At 37.5% G+C, this 17,046-nt stretch overlaps 1 protein-coding gene across 3 annotated transcripts; it reads right to left on the minus strand.

The window, feature by feature from the left end:
* Positions 1-591: 591 nt before the first annotated feature.
* pmt (phosphoethanolamine methyltransferase) lies at positions 592-16,563 on the minus strand. 3 transcript variants are annotated; one of them, XM_027173258.2, is made up of 12 exons: positions 16,432-16,563; positions 10,446-10,617; positions 8,850-9,005; positions 8,296-8,432; positions 7,306-7,463; positions 6,771-6,965; positions 5,942-6,031; positions 5,607-5,696; positions 5,368-5,490; positions 4,487-4,618; positions 3,675-3,791; positions 592-949 (listed from the first exon to the last, which is right to left on the minus strand). In XM_027173258.2, the coding sequence occupies exons 2-12, from the start codon at positions 10,604-10,606 to the stop codon at positions 839-841; spliced, it is 1,470 nt and encodes a 489-aa protein (XP_027029059.2). In that variant the 5' UTR covers positions 10,607-10,617; positions 16,432-16,563; the 3' UTR covers positions 592-838. The 3 variants fall into 3 exon arrangements, with proteins under 3 accessions (XP_027029059.2, XP_027029058.2, XP_027029056.2); XM_027173257.2 differs by lacking the exon at positions 16,432-16,563 and adding an exon at positions 15,075-15,309; XM_027173255.2 differs by lacking the exon at positions 16,432-16,563 and adding an exon at positions 11,734-11,890.
* Between the last annotated feature and the right edge of the window lie 483 nt (positions 16,564-17,046).

The following is a 17,046-nucleotide window of genomic DNA, read 5'->3' on the forward strand; positions in this document are numbered from 1 at the left end:
TTACAGTTCAGTCTTTCACGTTCTTCTTAACCAATGAAGACTATATGAGGTGAATTCAGATGGGACGGTTATATATGCTCTAAATTCGAACGTCAATATTCCCGAACGTCAATATTCTCCTGTTGTGGATCATACATAGGGGCAGATGGGGCAGATCCCGTCTTTTTATATCAGTAGTTCACTGGTTAGTTTCTGAGTTCAGATCCCAGCAGTGCTTGAACTCAGAAACTGTCCAATTGAATAAGGCTCTTAAACCTAAATAACTCAGTTGTATGCATGAGATCACTTTAAGTCTCACTTGATAAAGGTGTCTACCAAATTCTGCAAATTAAATTCTAATGACCTCTAACCAGCGATATAAAAAATGTTGCTATTGTGCAGATACTACATTGTGTTGACTCCTATTGTTCTGCCCAACAGCTTTGACCTGTGGAGGCAGAAAATCTACAAGACTTCTGAAACACAAATACGGCAGCAGAGCCTGTAAATCCTGTATGTTGTGAGTTGCAGCCACACACACACACACACACACACACACACACACACACACACACACACACACACACACACACACACACACACACAATAATATCAAGAACAAAGGAAAAATATTTCTTTTTATTTATATAAATTTACAATGCTTAAAAATTCTAGAAATATTCACACCATGCCAAATCGGATTATACTTATATAATTATTATATTTAATTATTATAAATATTATATATTTAATTATCAGAATCCTAATAGAGTTTAAAATTTAAATCTTCATCAGTTTTGGTTGTTTCTCTTCTCTCTCTGCACCTATAGAACCCGCAGGAACACTGCCTCTACTTCAGTCAGTCTCTGGTGGCATAGAACAGCCCCCAGCGTTGATCTCCATTTTCACAGCGCTGCAACTTTTCTGTCCAACCATTTACAATTTCATCAAAGTCCTCCTGTGAAAACTCCTGCATGGAAGCAGAACATTGTAACATCATGTTTACATCATGGTTATGATCTGTTTGTGAATTGTTCTGTGAAGCATAGGTATTTACACTCACTGTCCACTTTATTAGGAACACCTGTACACCTGATCATTTATGCAGTTGTTTTATATTAGGATATTTATCTAATAAGCTAATCGTGTGGCAACAGTACAATGCATACTGTCGAGTTTCAGTTAATGTTTACATCAAACATCAGCATGAAGAACAAGTGTGATTTCTGTGACTTTATTCATGGCATACTTGTTGGTATCAGATGGGTTGGTTTCAGCTTTTCAGAAACTGCTGATGTCTTCATAATTTCATACACAACAGTACAGTTTACACAGAAAGATTGAAACACATTGTTGATTAATGAAATCAGAGGAGAAATGCCAGACTGATCTGACCTTACAGGAAGTCTAGTATAACTCAGATTCACTCAGTCAACCTTGGTAAACAGAAAAGCATCTCAGAATTTCTTGAACTTTCATGTGGATGAGTTTCCATGGCAAAAGTCCATGCTAGGTTTCACTTCTGTCAGCCAAGAACAAGAATCTAAGGTTATCATAGGAAATATGAGTTACTGTATCATTCCTATCAAAACCCTCTTACGAGGAGATTTAAAACAAGGTCTGTGACTTCGCACGGTATGGCGCAACCGGAGCCCCCACCCTGGAGCCAGGCCTGGGGTTTGGACTCGCATGTGAGCGCCTGATGGCCGGGTCTTACCCCACGGAGCCTCAGCCCGAAGGAGAGAAGTGGGGCCAATCTCCTGTGGGCCCACCACCTGCAGGAGGAACGTGCAATGTGGATTGGGTGGCAGTTGAAGGCGAGGGCCTCGGCAACCCAATCCCTGGACATGGAATTTGGCTCAAGGGACATGGAATGTCACCACGCTGGGGTGGGGGGGTGGGGGGAGCCTGAGCTGGTGCGGGAGGTTGAGAGATACCGACTAGAGATAGTTGGGCTCGCCTCCACGCACAGCTTGAGCTCTGGAACCCAACTCCTCAAGAGAGGCTGGACTCTCTACTACTCTTGAGTTGCCTGTGGTGAGAGGCAGCGGGCTGGTGTGGGCTTGCTCATAGCCCCCCAGCTCAGCAGCCATGTATTGAAGTTCACTCCGGTGAACGAGAGGATTGTTTCCCGGCACCTTCGGGTCGGGGATAGGTCTCTCACTGTTATTTGTGCTTACGGGCCAAATGGCAGTGTAGAGTACCGACCTTCTTGGCGTCTCTGGGAGGGGTGCTGGAAAGTGCTCCGACCGGGGACTCCGTCGTTCTACTGGGGGACTTCAACGCTCATGTGGGCAGCGACAGTGACACCTGGAGGGGCGTGACTGGGAGGAACGGCCCCCCCGACCTGTACCCGAGTGGTGTTCTGTTATTGGACGTCTGTGCTAGTCACAATTTGTCCATAACGAACACCATGTTCAAGCATAAGGGTGTCCATCAGTGCACGTGGCACCAGGACACCCTAGGTCGGAGGTCGATGATCTACTTTGTGGTTGTTTCATCTGACCTCCGGCCGTATGTTTTGGACACTCGGGTAAAGAGGGGGCGAAGGGTGGCTTGCCCCCTTCAGGTTGGTGGAGAGCTCCTGCCTCAAGTGGAGGAGTTTAAGTATCTTGGGGTCCTGTTCACGAGTGAGGGAAGGACGGAGCGAGAGATCGACAGGCGGAACGGTGTATCCTCTGCGGTGATGCAATCGATATACTGGCCTGTTTTGGCCGATGAAAGAGCTGAGCTTCAAGGCGAAGCTCTCTATTTACCAGTCGATCTATGTTCCTACCCTCACCTATGGTCAAGAACTTTGGGTCATGACTGAAAGGATCCCGGATATAGGTGGCCGAATTGAATTTCCTCCGTAGGTGGCTGGGTGCTCCCTTCAAGATAGGGTGAGGAGCTCGGTCACTCGGGAGGAGCTCGGAGTAGAGCCGCTGCTCCTTCACATAGAGAGGAGTCAGCTGAGGTGGCTCGGGCATCTGTTCCAGACGCCTCCCTGTGGAGGTGTTCCGGGCATGTCCAACCCGGAGGAGGCCCTGGGGGAAGACCTAGGACACGCTGGAGGGACTATGTATCTTGGCTGGCCTGGGAACGCCTCGGTATTCTGGAAGAGCTGGAGGAAGAGTCTGGGCATCCGTGTTTAGGCTGCTGCTCCCGCGACCAGGTTCCGGATAAGCGGTAGAAAATGGAATGGAACGGAATGTATCATTCCTGGCAGCTTGAACTAGTCTGGCCATTTTCCTCTGGCTTATTTTTTTGTATTAAGCCCTTAATATTCTGTGTAAACTGTAGAGACTGTTAAATCCCATGAGTTCATTTCTGAATAACTCAAAACAGCTAATTTACCATCAACATCCATCCCACAATTACAGTCAGAGAGATCACACAATCTCCATTCTGATCTTTGAACTTTAACTATAGCACTTGACCAGCACTTGATCTAAATTTATGCACTGTGCTGCTGCCACATGATTGACCTACTGGATAAATGCAGGTGTACAGATGTTCCTAGTGTAAGTGTATTAAATTATTAAATATAAACATTTACATTCTTTGTGTTCATATTGTCATTCACATACTGTGTGTGTGGTGTGTGATGTGTGGTGTGTGTGGTGTGTGTGTATGTGTGTATCTGTGTTTGATGTGTGTATCTGTGTGTGTGGTGTGTGTGTCTGTGTATGTGTGGTGTGTGTGTGTTCTTTTACCTGAATAAATTCCCCTTGAATTTCCTCTGCTCTCTTAAGCTCAGCCTTAATCACAGAAATAAACTGTGCAGTTCTGTCTTCTGCTCTTACATTAGTGAACCCTGCTTCTTCCAAGAACTAAAAAGCAGACACACACACACACACACACACACACACACACACACACACACACACACACACACACACACACACAGTATGTGAATGACAATATGAACACACACTAGTCTTTGTGATTGTTTCCTCTGTGTTTGACAGATGTCGTTTATCCATTATGTCTATACAATATATTTCGCTCTTTAAGCATTAACATCTTTTTTTTAAGCACATTAGCATACGATCATCTAAATATAGACATACAGTAAGTGACAGGAAATTGGTTTGATTCAAATCACAGTTTCCTCTCTTTGTATCCGCAGATGATGAATAATGATGAAATCTGCTTCTCTAGCTTTCTTTAAGCACAGTTATTTACTTGTCTCATGTTGACATGTACAATTAGTAATCTACAGCACTACCTTGGGAAAAAGGCTTCAATGCTGCAGAATGGCAGTTGAAACCTCTACAGGCCTTATCACAGAATAGTAATTAAAGTTTGAGAGTAAGTGTGTCTATCTGAGCTAGATTTTACATTAGTGACATGATATGCACATTTTAATAATCATTTAATTATTAATTGTGTAGATATGAATGATCATGAGTTATAAAAAATACATTTTGGAATTTTTCACATCACTCATACATAAGCTTACTTTAAGCAGTAATTTTGTCCCATGTTAAGATAAGTGTAATTATTTCAGCTTATGATCGGTTACCTTGCCGTATTTCTGCGGCGTATAAAGGATGTAGCCTCTCTGGTTAACATACTCCTGAAAGGCAGGAGTCCATGGCTTCTCTCCACAACAGTAATCACTGATTAGCACCTTTCCACCAGGCTTCAACCACGACTTCACACACAAAACAGAAAGAGACACATGACATAGACTGCTGAAACTTGGTTCACTGCACATGTAGAGCTTATTGACTGAAATAAACTATAAGACCAATAGAGGGCAGTGATACATAAGAGATGAAGAGGTTGAAGTCTTAAATTAAGGCAACTATGCTATGCTTAACTGGGCTTTTGAGCATCAAAGTGGAAAAAAACACAAAGTCACCTACAGACTGTTTATAGACATTTACAGCTTTACCAACCGAATGATCTGGGGGATGTGGTAGCTTAGTGGTTAAGGTGCTGGACTACCAATCAGAAGATAGTGAGTTTGATTCTCATGTCCACCAAGCTGCCACTGTTGTGCCCCTGAGCAAGGCCCTTAACCCTCAGTTGTATAAAACGTAAGTTGCTCTGGATAAGGGCATCTGCTAAATGTTGGAAATGATCTAAAGCAAACACTTGTGTATCTAAAATAACTCATTTAAAAATAAAAGAGTTGACTGCTGATGATGTGAGCAGCCACGTTGATTTGATGTTACTTGTTGAACTCACAAGGACAAGGAGACTGTTCTAAGCTTCTGAGAGGTTAAGTTCATTGTTAAAAATGTTTTGTGGTCATTTATTCAGAGTTACAAGTTTTAGTTGAATGCAGCAATTCACACACACACACACACACACACACACACACACACACACACACACACACACACACACACACACACACACACACACACACACACACACACACAAACACACACTTACATGAAAATTTCGGAAGAGTTTGAGTTTATCGCTGATGTGCAGTATACTGTCTCTGCTGTACACCACATCAAAAGTGCTATCCGGAAATGTTCTCTTAGTGGCATCTGACACCTCAAACTGCACCTGAAACAGAGTGGACTTTTAATTGTGACCTAAAAGAAGTGTTAACATCACTGCAAAAATCCCCCCTATGCCCTTTGATAGTTCTAGGTGTTATAGGCCAAAAGAGAGTCACTCACAGATGGCAGCTTCTCACTCACAGCCCTCTCCATAGCAATATCCACCATGTTTGATGACAAGTCCATTCCCAATACATCCACCCCAAAAGTCTGAAAAATTCGCAAATGCTTCACTGAGCATTTAGGTTAAACCAAGTTAAACTGAATCATTAAAATCAGAAAAGTAACAAAGCCTATATATTCTGGGAAACTACACGATGAATGAAGTTAGTGAGGTTAAGTACTGTATTATCCACATGTGCAAGAAAATCATCCAGATAAGAACACAACAAAAACACAAAACAATTTCTCACAGTAATGCAACAGGGCAATGTGTGAGCAACCCTGCAGCTCACCTTGGCCATATAGAAATCCCCTCCACCAATTCCACAGCCTACATCAAGGACTATTTCTCCTGGCTTAAGATTCAGCAGGTCAACAAACTCCTGAAGGGTCAAGAGAAAAAAAAAAACTTTATTCTGTGCACTCAGTGAACTGCAAAACTGAGCTTAACTGGTTTAAACAACAGCAGACTTAATATCTAGACTAAATGTCCAGAATCCCATGGAATATTTGTATAAAGAAAAAGTTAGGACTTCCTTACTAAAACAATAATAAGACATTTGACCACAATGAGATTCCATATCTGATGAACAGGATTACTGGTTAAGTCCTAACAGGTTGGTTTCAGGCTCATGACATATATCTGCATGACTTAATACGTTATGCTGCTGCCACATTATTGGCTGATTGGATAATTGCATGATTCAAGCAGGAAGATGATTAAGAGTATTTTAGTATTTTAAGTATTTTAAGAAAATTGTATCTATATGGTATCTCTGCATTGTGCCTAAAGTTACTTACGGTGCTAAATATTGTTAAATGATAAGTGTTAAAATAATATTTAACACACGCACGCACACACGCACGCACGCACGCACGCACACACACACACCGCATCCCCACAGAACAATGCATCCCCACAGAAAATGTTTTTTTTTTGTTCTTTTTAAAAGAATCTGGAGTACTACTGACCCATATGGAAAATATATTACATTACAAAACCTGACAGATTAGAAATCTTTGTAAAGCTTTTAATTTTTGAGTTTTACTAGCTCTATGTCCACCATGTTTTTAACCCATGGCCCTTTCCCTTATCTGCGCTGTCTCTTTTTGCCCCCTTGCCTTGGTGGTGCTGAGTCCTCCGGTACTGACATAACCAAAGCCAAACATCTTCTCATATCGCAGAATTCCCCTGCGTGTATACTGCTGGTTATCCAGGAACTGCTGGAAGGTGCTGAAGCCTCCTTGGTGCTGCTGGACAGGATCCCGACAAACTTTCTGCATCAGCCAACACACCTGATTCTGGATATTCTTCATCTGAGAGAGACAAATGATGACTTAAATCACATGGTCTAATGTTGTTACCATTCCTTACCAGTATTTTAACGGTGCCTATCTGAAAAAGACATTTAAACCACTGCCTTGTTAACGTTAAAAGTCTTTAACCATGACCAAAGACTCAACACTCCCTATGAACTGTATCTACATCATATTCGAAGATCATATTGAAAGATCAAGTCATGTTTGATAAACAGACATACACAGCAGACAGAGTTCAGAGCATCAGTAGATGTTATCATTATGTCCTATGTTGGATTTAAAGATGCACATAAAGGTTCATTAGGTTCACTAAGAAAAGAATCTAAATGACTAATACCTTAATGTAGGTCTGTACAGTTCTGCTCAGGACCATATCAAATCCATAGGACTGTTCACCATTCTCCCCTGACTCAGACCATGTAACTGATGCCATCAGATGGTTATAAAGTGCAGAACTACGGTAATGAGTGGGGTTAAAATCTCTCTTACGGTCTCCTGTAAAGGACAAAATGCAATACTGTTCAATTTGAAACTGTAAAATAATAAAGTGGCAATAATAATTGTAGTAAAATACATAAATATATTTTGAGATTTTGTATGAAATGGATCACTGAATGTGTTTTAAATGACAGAAAATGGTTCCTAGCTATTTGTCACTATGTGTTATACTCTTAAGTTTTATAGAACTCATATAAACCTATATAAATACACACTGTACTTTGCAAAAATCAGTTACAGAAACTCTACAAAGGTGGAAAATAAGCAACGATTTGGAGCAAAAATAATAATTTAGAAAAATAATGAAACCTGTATTTAACCAAGAGTTATATAAAATCCAGAAAATCTTACTATTAATGGAAATATATAGAGGTTCTAATGATCAATGGAGTAATGAGTAATTTAAATAAATGCATCAAAGCAACAATTATAAACCAAGTATTACTGATTATAATCTGATTATTATTAAGGGCCAAAACTCTGATATCACCATCATCACCATCATCATCATCATCATCATCATCAGTATTCATAAATTAATGATAAGCCCAGACTCAATATGTTAGTCACATATTGATCATAAGCTACTAAATTAAATTGAAATAGTGGTAGTCAACATAAAAACAACTGCTCCAACATAAAAAAACAGTGTTATAAAGACTTTTTTTAAAGTAGATGTTAGAGTTCATCCATGATTTTATACCAGAAATCCATGCTATTAGTGATACAGTACAGTATGCATGGCAGAACTAACCAAATTATTCAGTAGAAGGAGACTAAAATTAGATAAATGCTACATGAATTTGTGTAATGTGTTTTCAAAGGTAACCTGATTGGTGGAAACAGGATTCCCTGAAGAAGAGGTAACCGCTGGGACGAAGCCAAGACAGCATCTTCTCTGCCAGTGAGCACAGCTCCTCATCACTCAGATACATGAGCAACCAGTTAGAAAAGATCAGGTCAAATCTGTAGGAGGGAAATCATACAAATTTAAACAGACATATGATTCTGTTCATGCATCAAGACTAATTTGTCTACTTGGCCATCCAACATAACTTCATTTATTGTTTATTGGTATATTGTTGTAATACCAAGTATGACCCTATGTTTCAATGTTCCATCTATGTTGAAGATAACCTTTGTTTAACTCCACAAGTAGTCAAGATGGATTATATTTTATAAGCTTAATATTTGAAAACGTATCAAATTGAGTGCCATATCCAAATCGCATCATGATAATAAAAAAAAAGTTCTTTAAAATTAATGTGTGCTCATGTTTTAGAGTGTACTATGTTGCCAGTTACCTCTCATTCATCCACTTCGTTAATTAATTCATGAGAATACATGAGAAATTACGGAAAATATCTTTATTCCCACGCCAACCTCTTTTCGGGAAGCTCCAGCTGTGTGACATCTGCTTGGATAAACTCTGCATTTCCAAGGTGGCTGTTCTGTTCCTTGTTTTTTTTCAAAAAGTTCTCCATGAAGTCCACAGCTGTCACATGATGTGCTTTGTCAATGAGATGCCTTGTGTATCGTCTGGAAAAATCAAAGGTCACATTTTTATAATGACTGCAGGACAGTTCCTGATGCAGTTAATTTATCATTTTTATGACTTATGTAAGAAAATACATTGATTGGAAGACTTTTAGTGTTGCTGAGCATGATTGCTTAGTGTTGCTTAGTTTGAATCTCAGGTCTACCAAGCTGCCACTGCTTGGCCCCTGAGCAAGGCCCTTAACCTTCAATTGCTCAGCTTCAATTTAAAAAAAAAAAAGATAAGCTGTAAGATGCCAAATGTAGTAAATGTCAACAGTAAAAGTCTGAGTTTTTAGACTTTTGCAGGTTTTATTTCTAAAGAATTTCATTCTTATAAAATAAATATATAGCATTTTACTCCAATGACTACATTGTAATCTTCTTTCGGCTTGCATCGACCTCTTACCCATATATGTAGTATGCCAAATATGTTAATATGCTACCAACATTCTGAATAGATTACTCATTTGGATGTTTGCTTAAAGATGATAAGACCAAGTCCATGTTTTGCTTGTGATGTTTATTAATGTGTTACTAAATATTCTTATAGGCTTTATCGTCATCATCCTTCTGGTTAAAATAACTGCAGTAATAAAGGCAAACGTAAGCACCTCTATAAAAGACATAAAAAATAACTAGGAATAACATATAAATATGCTGTAGCACTAGTTTTGTTATCTGTGATTATTTCATTCACTTCTAAGAGCCTGTTGAACCTTGCATATAATAGATTGGTAATTTGTAGTTGGATGATGCAAATTCAGTGCAAAAGCAGCTTGTTAAAAGTCAAAGCTATGCAAATGCGATGCTTGAAACTGTGTTTAAGATTCCCCTTATCACTTAAACACTCAGAAATGATTTAAAACAACAACAAAAAAAATATTTAAAACATAAAATATTTAAAAGATATACCCAAGGACCAAAATATAAAAAGAAAAATGCACCATTAAAACAACAACAGTTTTGTTTAGTTATTATAACTAATAATAAATAATATAAATATAAATAATAGTTATTATTTAGAAACTATAATGTGATATTTCTAGGAAAAATGGGGACTTAACAGACTATTTATGATGGCATTTATTATACTGATTAAAAGGACAGAATTCACCAGATAGTTTAGAGATATAATCACAGAGAGATGAAGTAACTTCTTGGTAGTTAACTGCAATAAGCAATAATAATTATAATTTATAAATATTATTTTAATCATTTGAATTTTTTATTAAAATTTAATAATTAATAATCTGTCCAACTAAACACCATTTCATGACAATGTTATAATATTTCTAGTCTGGTTAACAATAGATAGACTTCTCAAAATATTCTAAAAAATATTGTGGTTTTATTTTGTATATTATAGCAGGGCCAACAACAGCTCTGTTAGCTCTGTAACTCTAGCTTGACTTATGGCAATAATATTGTGAGATCACTAACCCAATGCCAGCACCTAGTTCTAATACATCAATGCCCTCCAGGTTGGGCAGAATCTCCAGGATTTCAGGTAGCTCATGCTTGCTCAGCTGCTGTGCCTTGGAGTCCAGCATCATCTCCTCCACTGTGGCATTCTGAGAATGCTCTTTCCAGAATGCATTCATGGTGTTTCGCTCTTTTACCATGGAAAAAGAATGATGTAGATACAAATTAATTGTGACTTAAGGTGACATAACACTCCAGTGTAGCCCAAACTCTTGATTTATTATTATTATTATTATTATTATTATTATTATTATTATTATTATTATTATTATTATTATTATTATTATTATTAATAATAATAATAATAATAATAATAATAATAATAATAATAATAATAATAATAATAATGTTCATTGTTGAGAAAATAGAGAGATGAAGTATCTTGTTGGTGCTTTACTGCAGAAAGAAACTTTTGGTGTAAGTACTGCCTATTACGTTATTTTAATCATTTGGAACCGTCAAAAATAAACACCATTTCATGACGATATTATAAAATGGTTAGACAGATTAACAACAGAAAGACTTCTCAATAGTATTCTACAGATCCGAAAATAATGGTTTTATTTAGTATATTTCATATATATTATATAAAGGTTTATTCCTGGTTATAGCATGGTCAACACCTGATGTATTAATGCTTGCCTTGCCTGATGTGTTAATGACCACATTCAACACTATAAAACTATTTTGACTGCACTGATTGGAGTATCTTTGAGGCTGGAACTGACAGCCTGGATGAACTGACTGACACTGACATCTTACATCGGTTTTTGTGAAGACGTGTGTGTCAACCAAACATGCCATGGTTCACAGCTAAACTGAAAAAACTTGGAAGATGCCTACAGAGGGGAGGACAACGCCCTGTATACGCAGGTCAAGAAACTGAAAGTATGAACTAGAAAGTATGGTTTGCTACAGAAGCTGTTAATGCGTGTGAGTTCTACACTGCAGTCATTGAATCTGTCCTGTGCACATACATCTTTTAAATGTGTCCTGTTTCTTTCCCCAGGCAATCACCCTGATTAAAAACTCACCATAATTATATTCCCTGCTTCATAGCATAAGTACTGCATTATCAGAACTGTCAGTCATCACATCGTCCATATACATTACACACACTACTGCTGCTGCATATTGTACAAAACGATATTATAGCACAATACTGTTATTTACACTACCGTGCAATCTCACACTATGTACATAACTGATCTGTCATATGTTCTGTGTTCCTATTTAATACTCGTACTTTCCATATTGTCCCACATCATCTGTATTGTCTTGTATAGTCTGTTTTATCTTGTCTTGCATAGTCCAAGCTAAATGTATAGTACAGTGTTATTTACGTCTGGACTCTTCAGAGTCCAGACGTAAATAAGCAGTATTGTGTTGCACTTGGCCAATTAACCTGATTCTAATTCTAATTCTTATTCTGATTCACACCTTATAGCAGACCAATTGTAATTTGGAACATAAATGCAAACAAAATGAGTAACATTCCAAATTTAATTCCAAATTTTTATCCCATCCCTTTATTTAAATCCAAATTCCAATTATCTTGGATTATCAATTATCAGAATATCTTGGATTCTAATCTTATATCGTAAAAAGCTTGATTGGAAACAAGACTATATTCATAAATACCAAGAGTATGTAGTCAAACAATTTGATATATAACTATGTAAACACAATATAACTACTGAGTAACAACACTTTACTTAAGCCTAATTTTTTTTTATTTATTTTTTATTACATCATAAGCAATAGAAAAAAGCTTAAAGCCACTATCAAACTTTCTTTTAATCTTCAAGATCTTACCACAGCAGTTAGGCTCATACTTGAATTCCTGGTATGAAAATCATGTTTATAAAGTCAGGAATTATGCCTGCTCATATTACCAAGACAATAAAAGATAAAGTGGTAAATGTAATCTGATGTAAACTAATGTAATCTGACCCAGGTTAATTAATGTCACTGGGCAGACGCCCTAATTCAGAGCAACTTACATTTTTTCCCTCATTTTATAGAACTGAGAGATAAGGGCCTAGCAGTGGCCCAGCTCTGTATTCTTCAACACAGATTATAAAATATTGCTTTAGGTAGCTATTTCATGTCCCAGCTCTTCTCTTAACAGTCATTATCAGTCTGTTGATTATTGTTAATGGTGAATTAAATAAAATAAATTATATATTCCAAAAAACTCTGATCTATGTAACTCAATTAAGAGGTGGCACATATAGAGAAAGAGCACTGGGCAGATTTTATCACAGCTTTAAATATTTATACAAATGGTACTATATTTTTCACTGCTACTGTATTCTGCATTATAGCAAGATTATTAACACCAGCACTATGAATTTTAGGTTTCTGAAAAACTAGTTTGTTATCACTATGTTGGTCCATTGTAATACCTTGCTATCTGGATGTTTTAGTAGCTGATTAAACTGCTCCATTTAGTCCAGAATGCAGCAACCAGAGTCTTATACAGTAACAACAAAGATTTGATCACAAAAATAACCCTATTACATTTATGGCATTTGGCAGACACCCTTATCCAGAACGACTTACATTTATCTTATTTTCATACAGCTGAACAATTGGGGGTTAAGGACCTTGCGCAGGGGCCCAGAAGTGGTGGTACTGGAATTCAAAATCACAACCTTTCAGTCAGTGGTCCAACACCTTAAACACTGAGCTACCAGATCCCCTATCTTATCCACTCTGCACTTGTTCCCAGTGAAATTTCACATTGATTATAAAATACAACTATAACATATAAGGCACTGAATGGACTCACTCCATAGTACCTGAACAAACCTTTGATTTATTCTGACCATCATGATTAAATCAAAAGGTGCAGGCTCTTTTCTGGTACCTAGAAAACACAGCCTTAATTGATCAATCTAGGCTACAATTTGATTGGTTTAATAAAGTTTTTAAGTTAAGTTTTTTCTCTTAGATAAAGGTGTACATCAGAGGCATTCATGAACACTTGTAAAAGCCAACATTCTGTTTTGCTTATTCTTCTTAGACAAAAATGTATTAATTACTACTCCTCCTAAGGCTTTCGAGCCACATGCAAAAAAATCAGATATGTTGTAGAACCTGGTCTGAAGATTGTACTTAGAGTGGCCTTTTTTGCCATAGACACCCATTATAAACCGGTTTTCCTGCAGCCCCTCCCCAATATATGCAAAATCAAAAATCTTTATACAACATTGACATGTTACATTACAAAACAATGAGGGGAACTTCCTCACGGGTATTTGGATGACGTCACATGACGTCATGTGCAGCCCCGCCCCCAAAATGATAATTTATCACAAAATGGACATGTGATATATAAAAAGACTCAGCACAATGAGGGGAATTGCGCCACAGGTATTTGGATGATGTCACATGCTCGTATCTACTCACCTCCAAAAGTATTTACACCCTAGCATACCAGCCTTTGGAAATACCTGCTCTCACAAGCCAACATCAAAGTTTGTCACGTTGAAGTTTATAAATCTAGTTGAATAATGCTTCGTTTTATAAAATATATTATAATCTATTTGAATAGATTTCAGTCCTTTTCATGTTTATAAAGGATGAAATTCATTTGTATAGTTATGTAGCTGTTAATTTGTCTTTGGAATGCAGTTAGAGTGACTTAATAAAACTTATAAAACCGTGGTCAACAAATTTCTGCATCAACTATTAAGCTACAGTATTTGTCTTTGTTGAGGGCACTGACTAGACCAGACTATACCTTTCTATTCTCTCTTTGAAAATTGCATACATTGTTGGGTTGTTCATGTTCATTCAGATGTTGTTAACGCTCAACTTTCTGTTATGGAGTTACTCTAAAATTCAAGTCAAGTCAAGTCAAGAAGCTTTTTACAACACTAGATTGTTGCCTATATTTTAAGTTTGTAAATAGCCAAAGTGTGTTTGACAGGCTGGAGCTGGAATAAGGTGCAGTTGAATAAAGATTTACATCATCTTAATTCAGCTGTGCCTTAATTCCAGCTCCAGCTTGGACAATGCAGTTGCATTAAAATATTTGACAGTGAAAACCACTGATTTGATTTGTCAGATAAAAGGTATAAAAGGTACAAAATCTGCACCAGTGCTTAGAAAAAAGTTCATAGGAGTGCTTCATAAATAAAAAATTACCACAATATAAAAGAAAAAGAATTACAACGGACCTTAATAAATATGTTTACTGCTACTGTTATACCCTGATAGGCAGGAGTAATTATACTAATGCAATCAATACTTTACAGCGTCTGTAACTGCCTTTTTACATAGTGAGGTGTAACAGAACTTGTTCTCTCTCTCTGTTTCTCTTTCAGACACAAGCACATTAGTGTGCTAAGTAAACACATTTACCACCATTGTTGTACAGACACACACACAGACATGCACAGTAGCTGCTGAAGTACTGATGAATCATGATTATCCATAGAAAAGCACAGCTGTCAGTCAAAACATGCTCGTGTAACATACGCATGCGCACTGCATTTAAGTCATTCACATCATTTAAAGCAAATGAATTTATACATAAAAACAAAATAGTCACTTTGCAAAATATTCTTGAACTCTTACCTTTGTCCATAATTTGTAAAAAAATAAATAAATAAAAAAATAAGAAAAGAAAAAAGTTGTGCTAATTTATAAAATTAAATATACAAAGCGTAGGTGATTGTGGTTTGTAAAAGTCTATTAAAAATTAGTTAGTAGTGATAATTCAGTAGTCAAACTGCCAGTCAGACTGACAGGTGTTCGTTCTCCCCCCCTTTTAAATACTGACACCACTTTACAGCTGTGAGTGCACTGATTAAGAGAGAGAGAGAGAGAGAGAGAGAGAGAGAGAGAGAGAGAGAGAGAGAGAGATTATGTATGTATGTGTGTCTGTGTGTGTGCCTGTGTGTGTGTGTGTGTGTGTGTGTGTGTGTGTGTGTGTGTGTGTGTGTGTGTGTGTGTGTGTGTGTGTGTGTGTGTGTGTGTGTGTGTGTGTGTGTGTGTGCCTGTGTGTGCCTGTGTGTGTGTGTGTGTGTGTGTGTGTGTGTGTGTGTGTGTGTGTGTGTGTGTGTGTGTGTGTGTGGTATTAGAAGTAGTGGCCCTTTAAAGCAAGGCTGTGAGTGCGTAAAAGCATGTAGTCATTGGTTATTTGGTGCAGATTTCTGTGTAGTCGTGATTCTTTAACATTAACAGAAGGAATCGATGTCTACAGAAAAAGGTTCTTCAGGAAAACCACACACGCACACACGCACGCACGCACACACACACACACACACACACACACACACACACACACACACACACACAGAGAGAGAGAGAGAGAGAGAGAGAGAGAGAGAGAGAGAGAGAGAGAGAGAGTGAGAGTGAGTTTGAATCCCGTCTCCAGCATGTGTGCCATTGTGTCCTACGATGTGTTGGCATTCAGGGGATCTCATGCCCTAAATGCCCCGTGAAAGGCTCCAGGTTCCCCAAGCCTGTGTAGTTTAAACATTACAGAAAGTGGATGGAATATAAACCTTTAAAAAGTGTTGACGTGTCGTTCTGAAATACATTCACAAACTAGCTGTGGTATAACCGGAAAAACACGGCTTGGCACGAGTCAGTAGGTCTGTCACCTCTCGTCTTTTCTGCACATGCCATTATGATGATGACAACAAAGTAATGAATGATAAAAAATACAATAAGTGAAATGACCACAAGGTTTACACAGCGACCTGTTTTACTGTTACTGAAAACTCGTTACCACACATTTTTACACCTTTCTTTAACACCTGACTTACTCTACCTGCTATAGACAACACACTGATTTTTGACACTAACTCACCGACACATTTACATTTACATTTGGCAGACGCCCTTATCCAGAGCGACGTACATAAGGCACCATACATTCATCAAGTCATACAGTGTAGCAGCTCGTTTTAAATAGGTTTAGACTTACTTTATTTCAGCTGTGATCTTCACTAAGCAGGATTCACAGGTTTCAGCAAAATGTCCAAGCAAAAAAAAAAAAAAACAGTACATCATAAAATTGACATCTCTCAACAGTTGCATAGAGAACAAGTATTTCCAGTCTAAAATAACTTTTATCCACTCTAAAATCCCCCTCACCACTCTCCCAAATTGTACTATTTATTATATAATATAAATGCTATTTATTATATAATATAAATAGTGTATATCATAGATATATTGTCTGTATTTATATATTAAAGTATTTTGTAGAAACTTATTAGACTTCATTAAGTTTATTTGCTATAAAACACGTTCTTTGCGACAAAGGAGTGAGTTTAAAACCGCACAATCTGGCATCACTGTCATAATCTCACCTCTTCCCCTAAGCGTGGATAAAGTGTAAAGTTGCATTATTGAAACTTATTGAAATAAAATCAAAATTCAGTTTTTCATTTCTTAAAAAAAAACCAACAAAAAAAAAACAAAAAAAAAAACACTATGATATAAAGACTATTTCATGTAAAACTCTATGATCCTGCAGTGGCAGCCTGGGAGTCTTAGAATTTTACGTATTAACTCAATATAAGGGATTTTCTTATAC

This window comes from Tachysurus fulvidraco, chromosome 10 (genome assembly GCF_022655615.1).
Source record: "Tachysurus fulvidraco isolate hzauxx_2018 chromosome 10, HZAU_PFXX_2.0, whole genome shotgun sequence".
Taxonomy (NCBI): domain Eukaryota; kingdom Metazoa; phylum Chordata; class Actinopteri; order Siluriformes; family Bagridae; genus Tachysurus; species Tachysurus fulvidraco.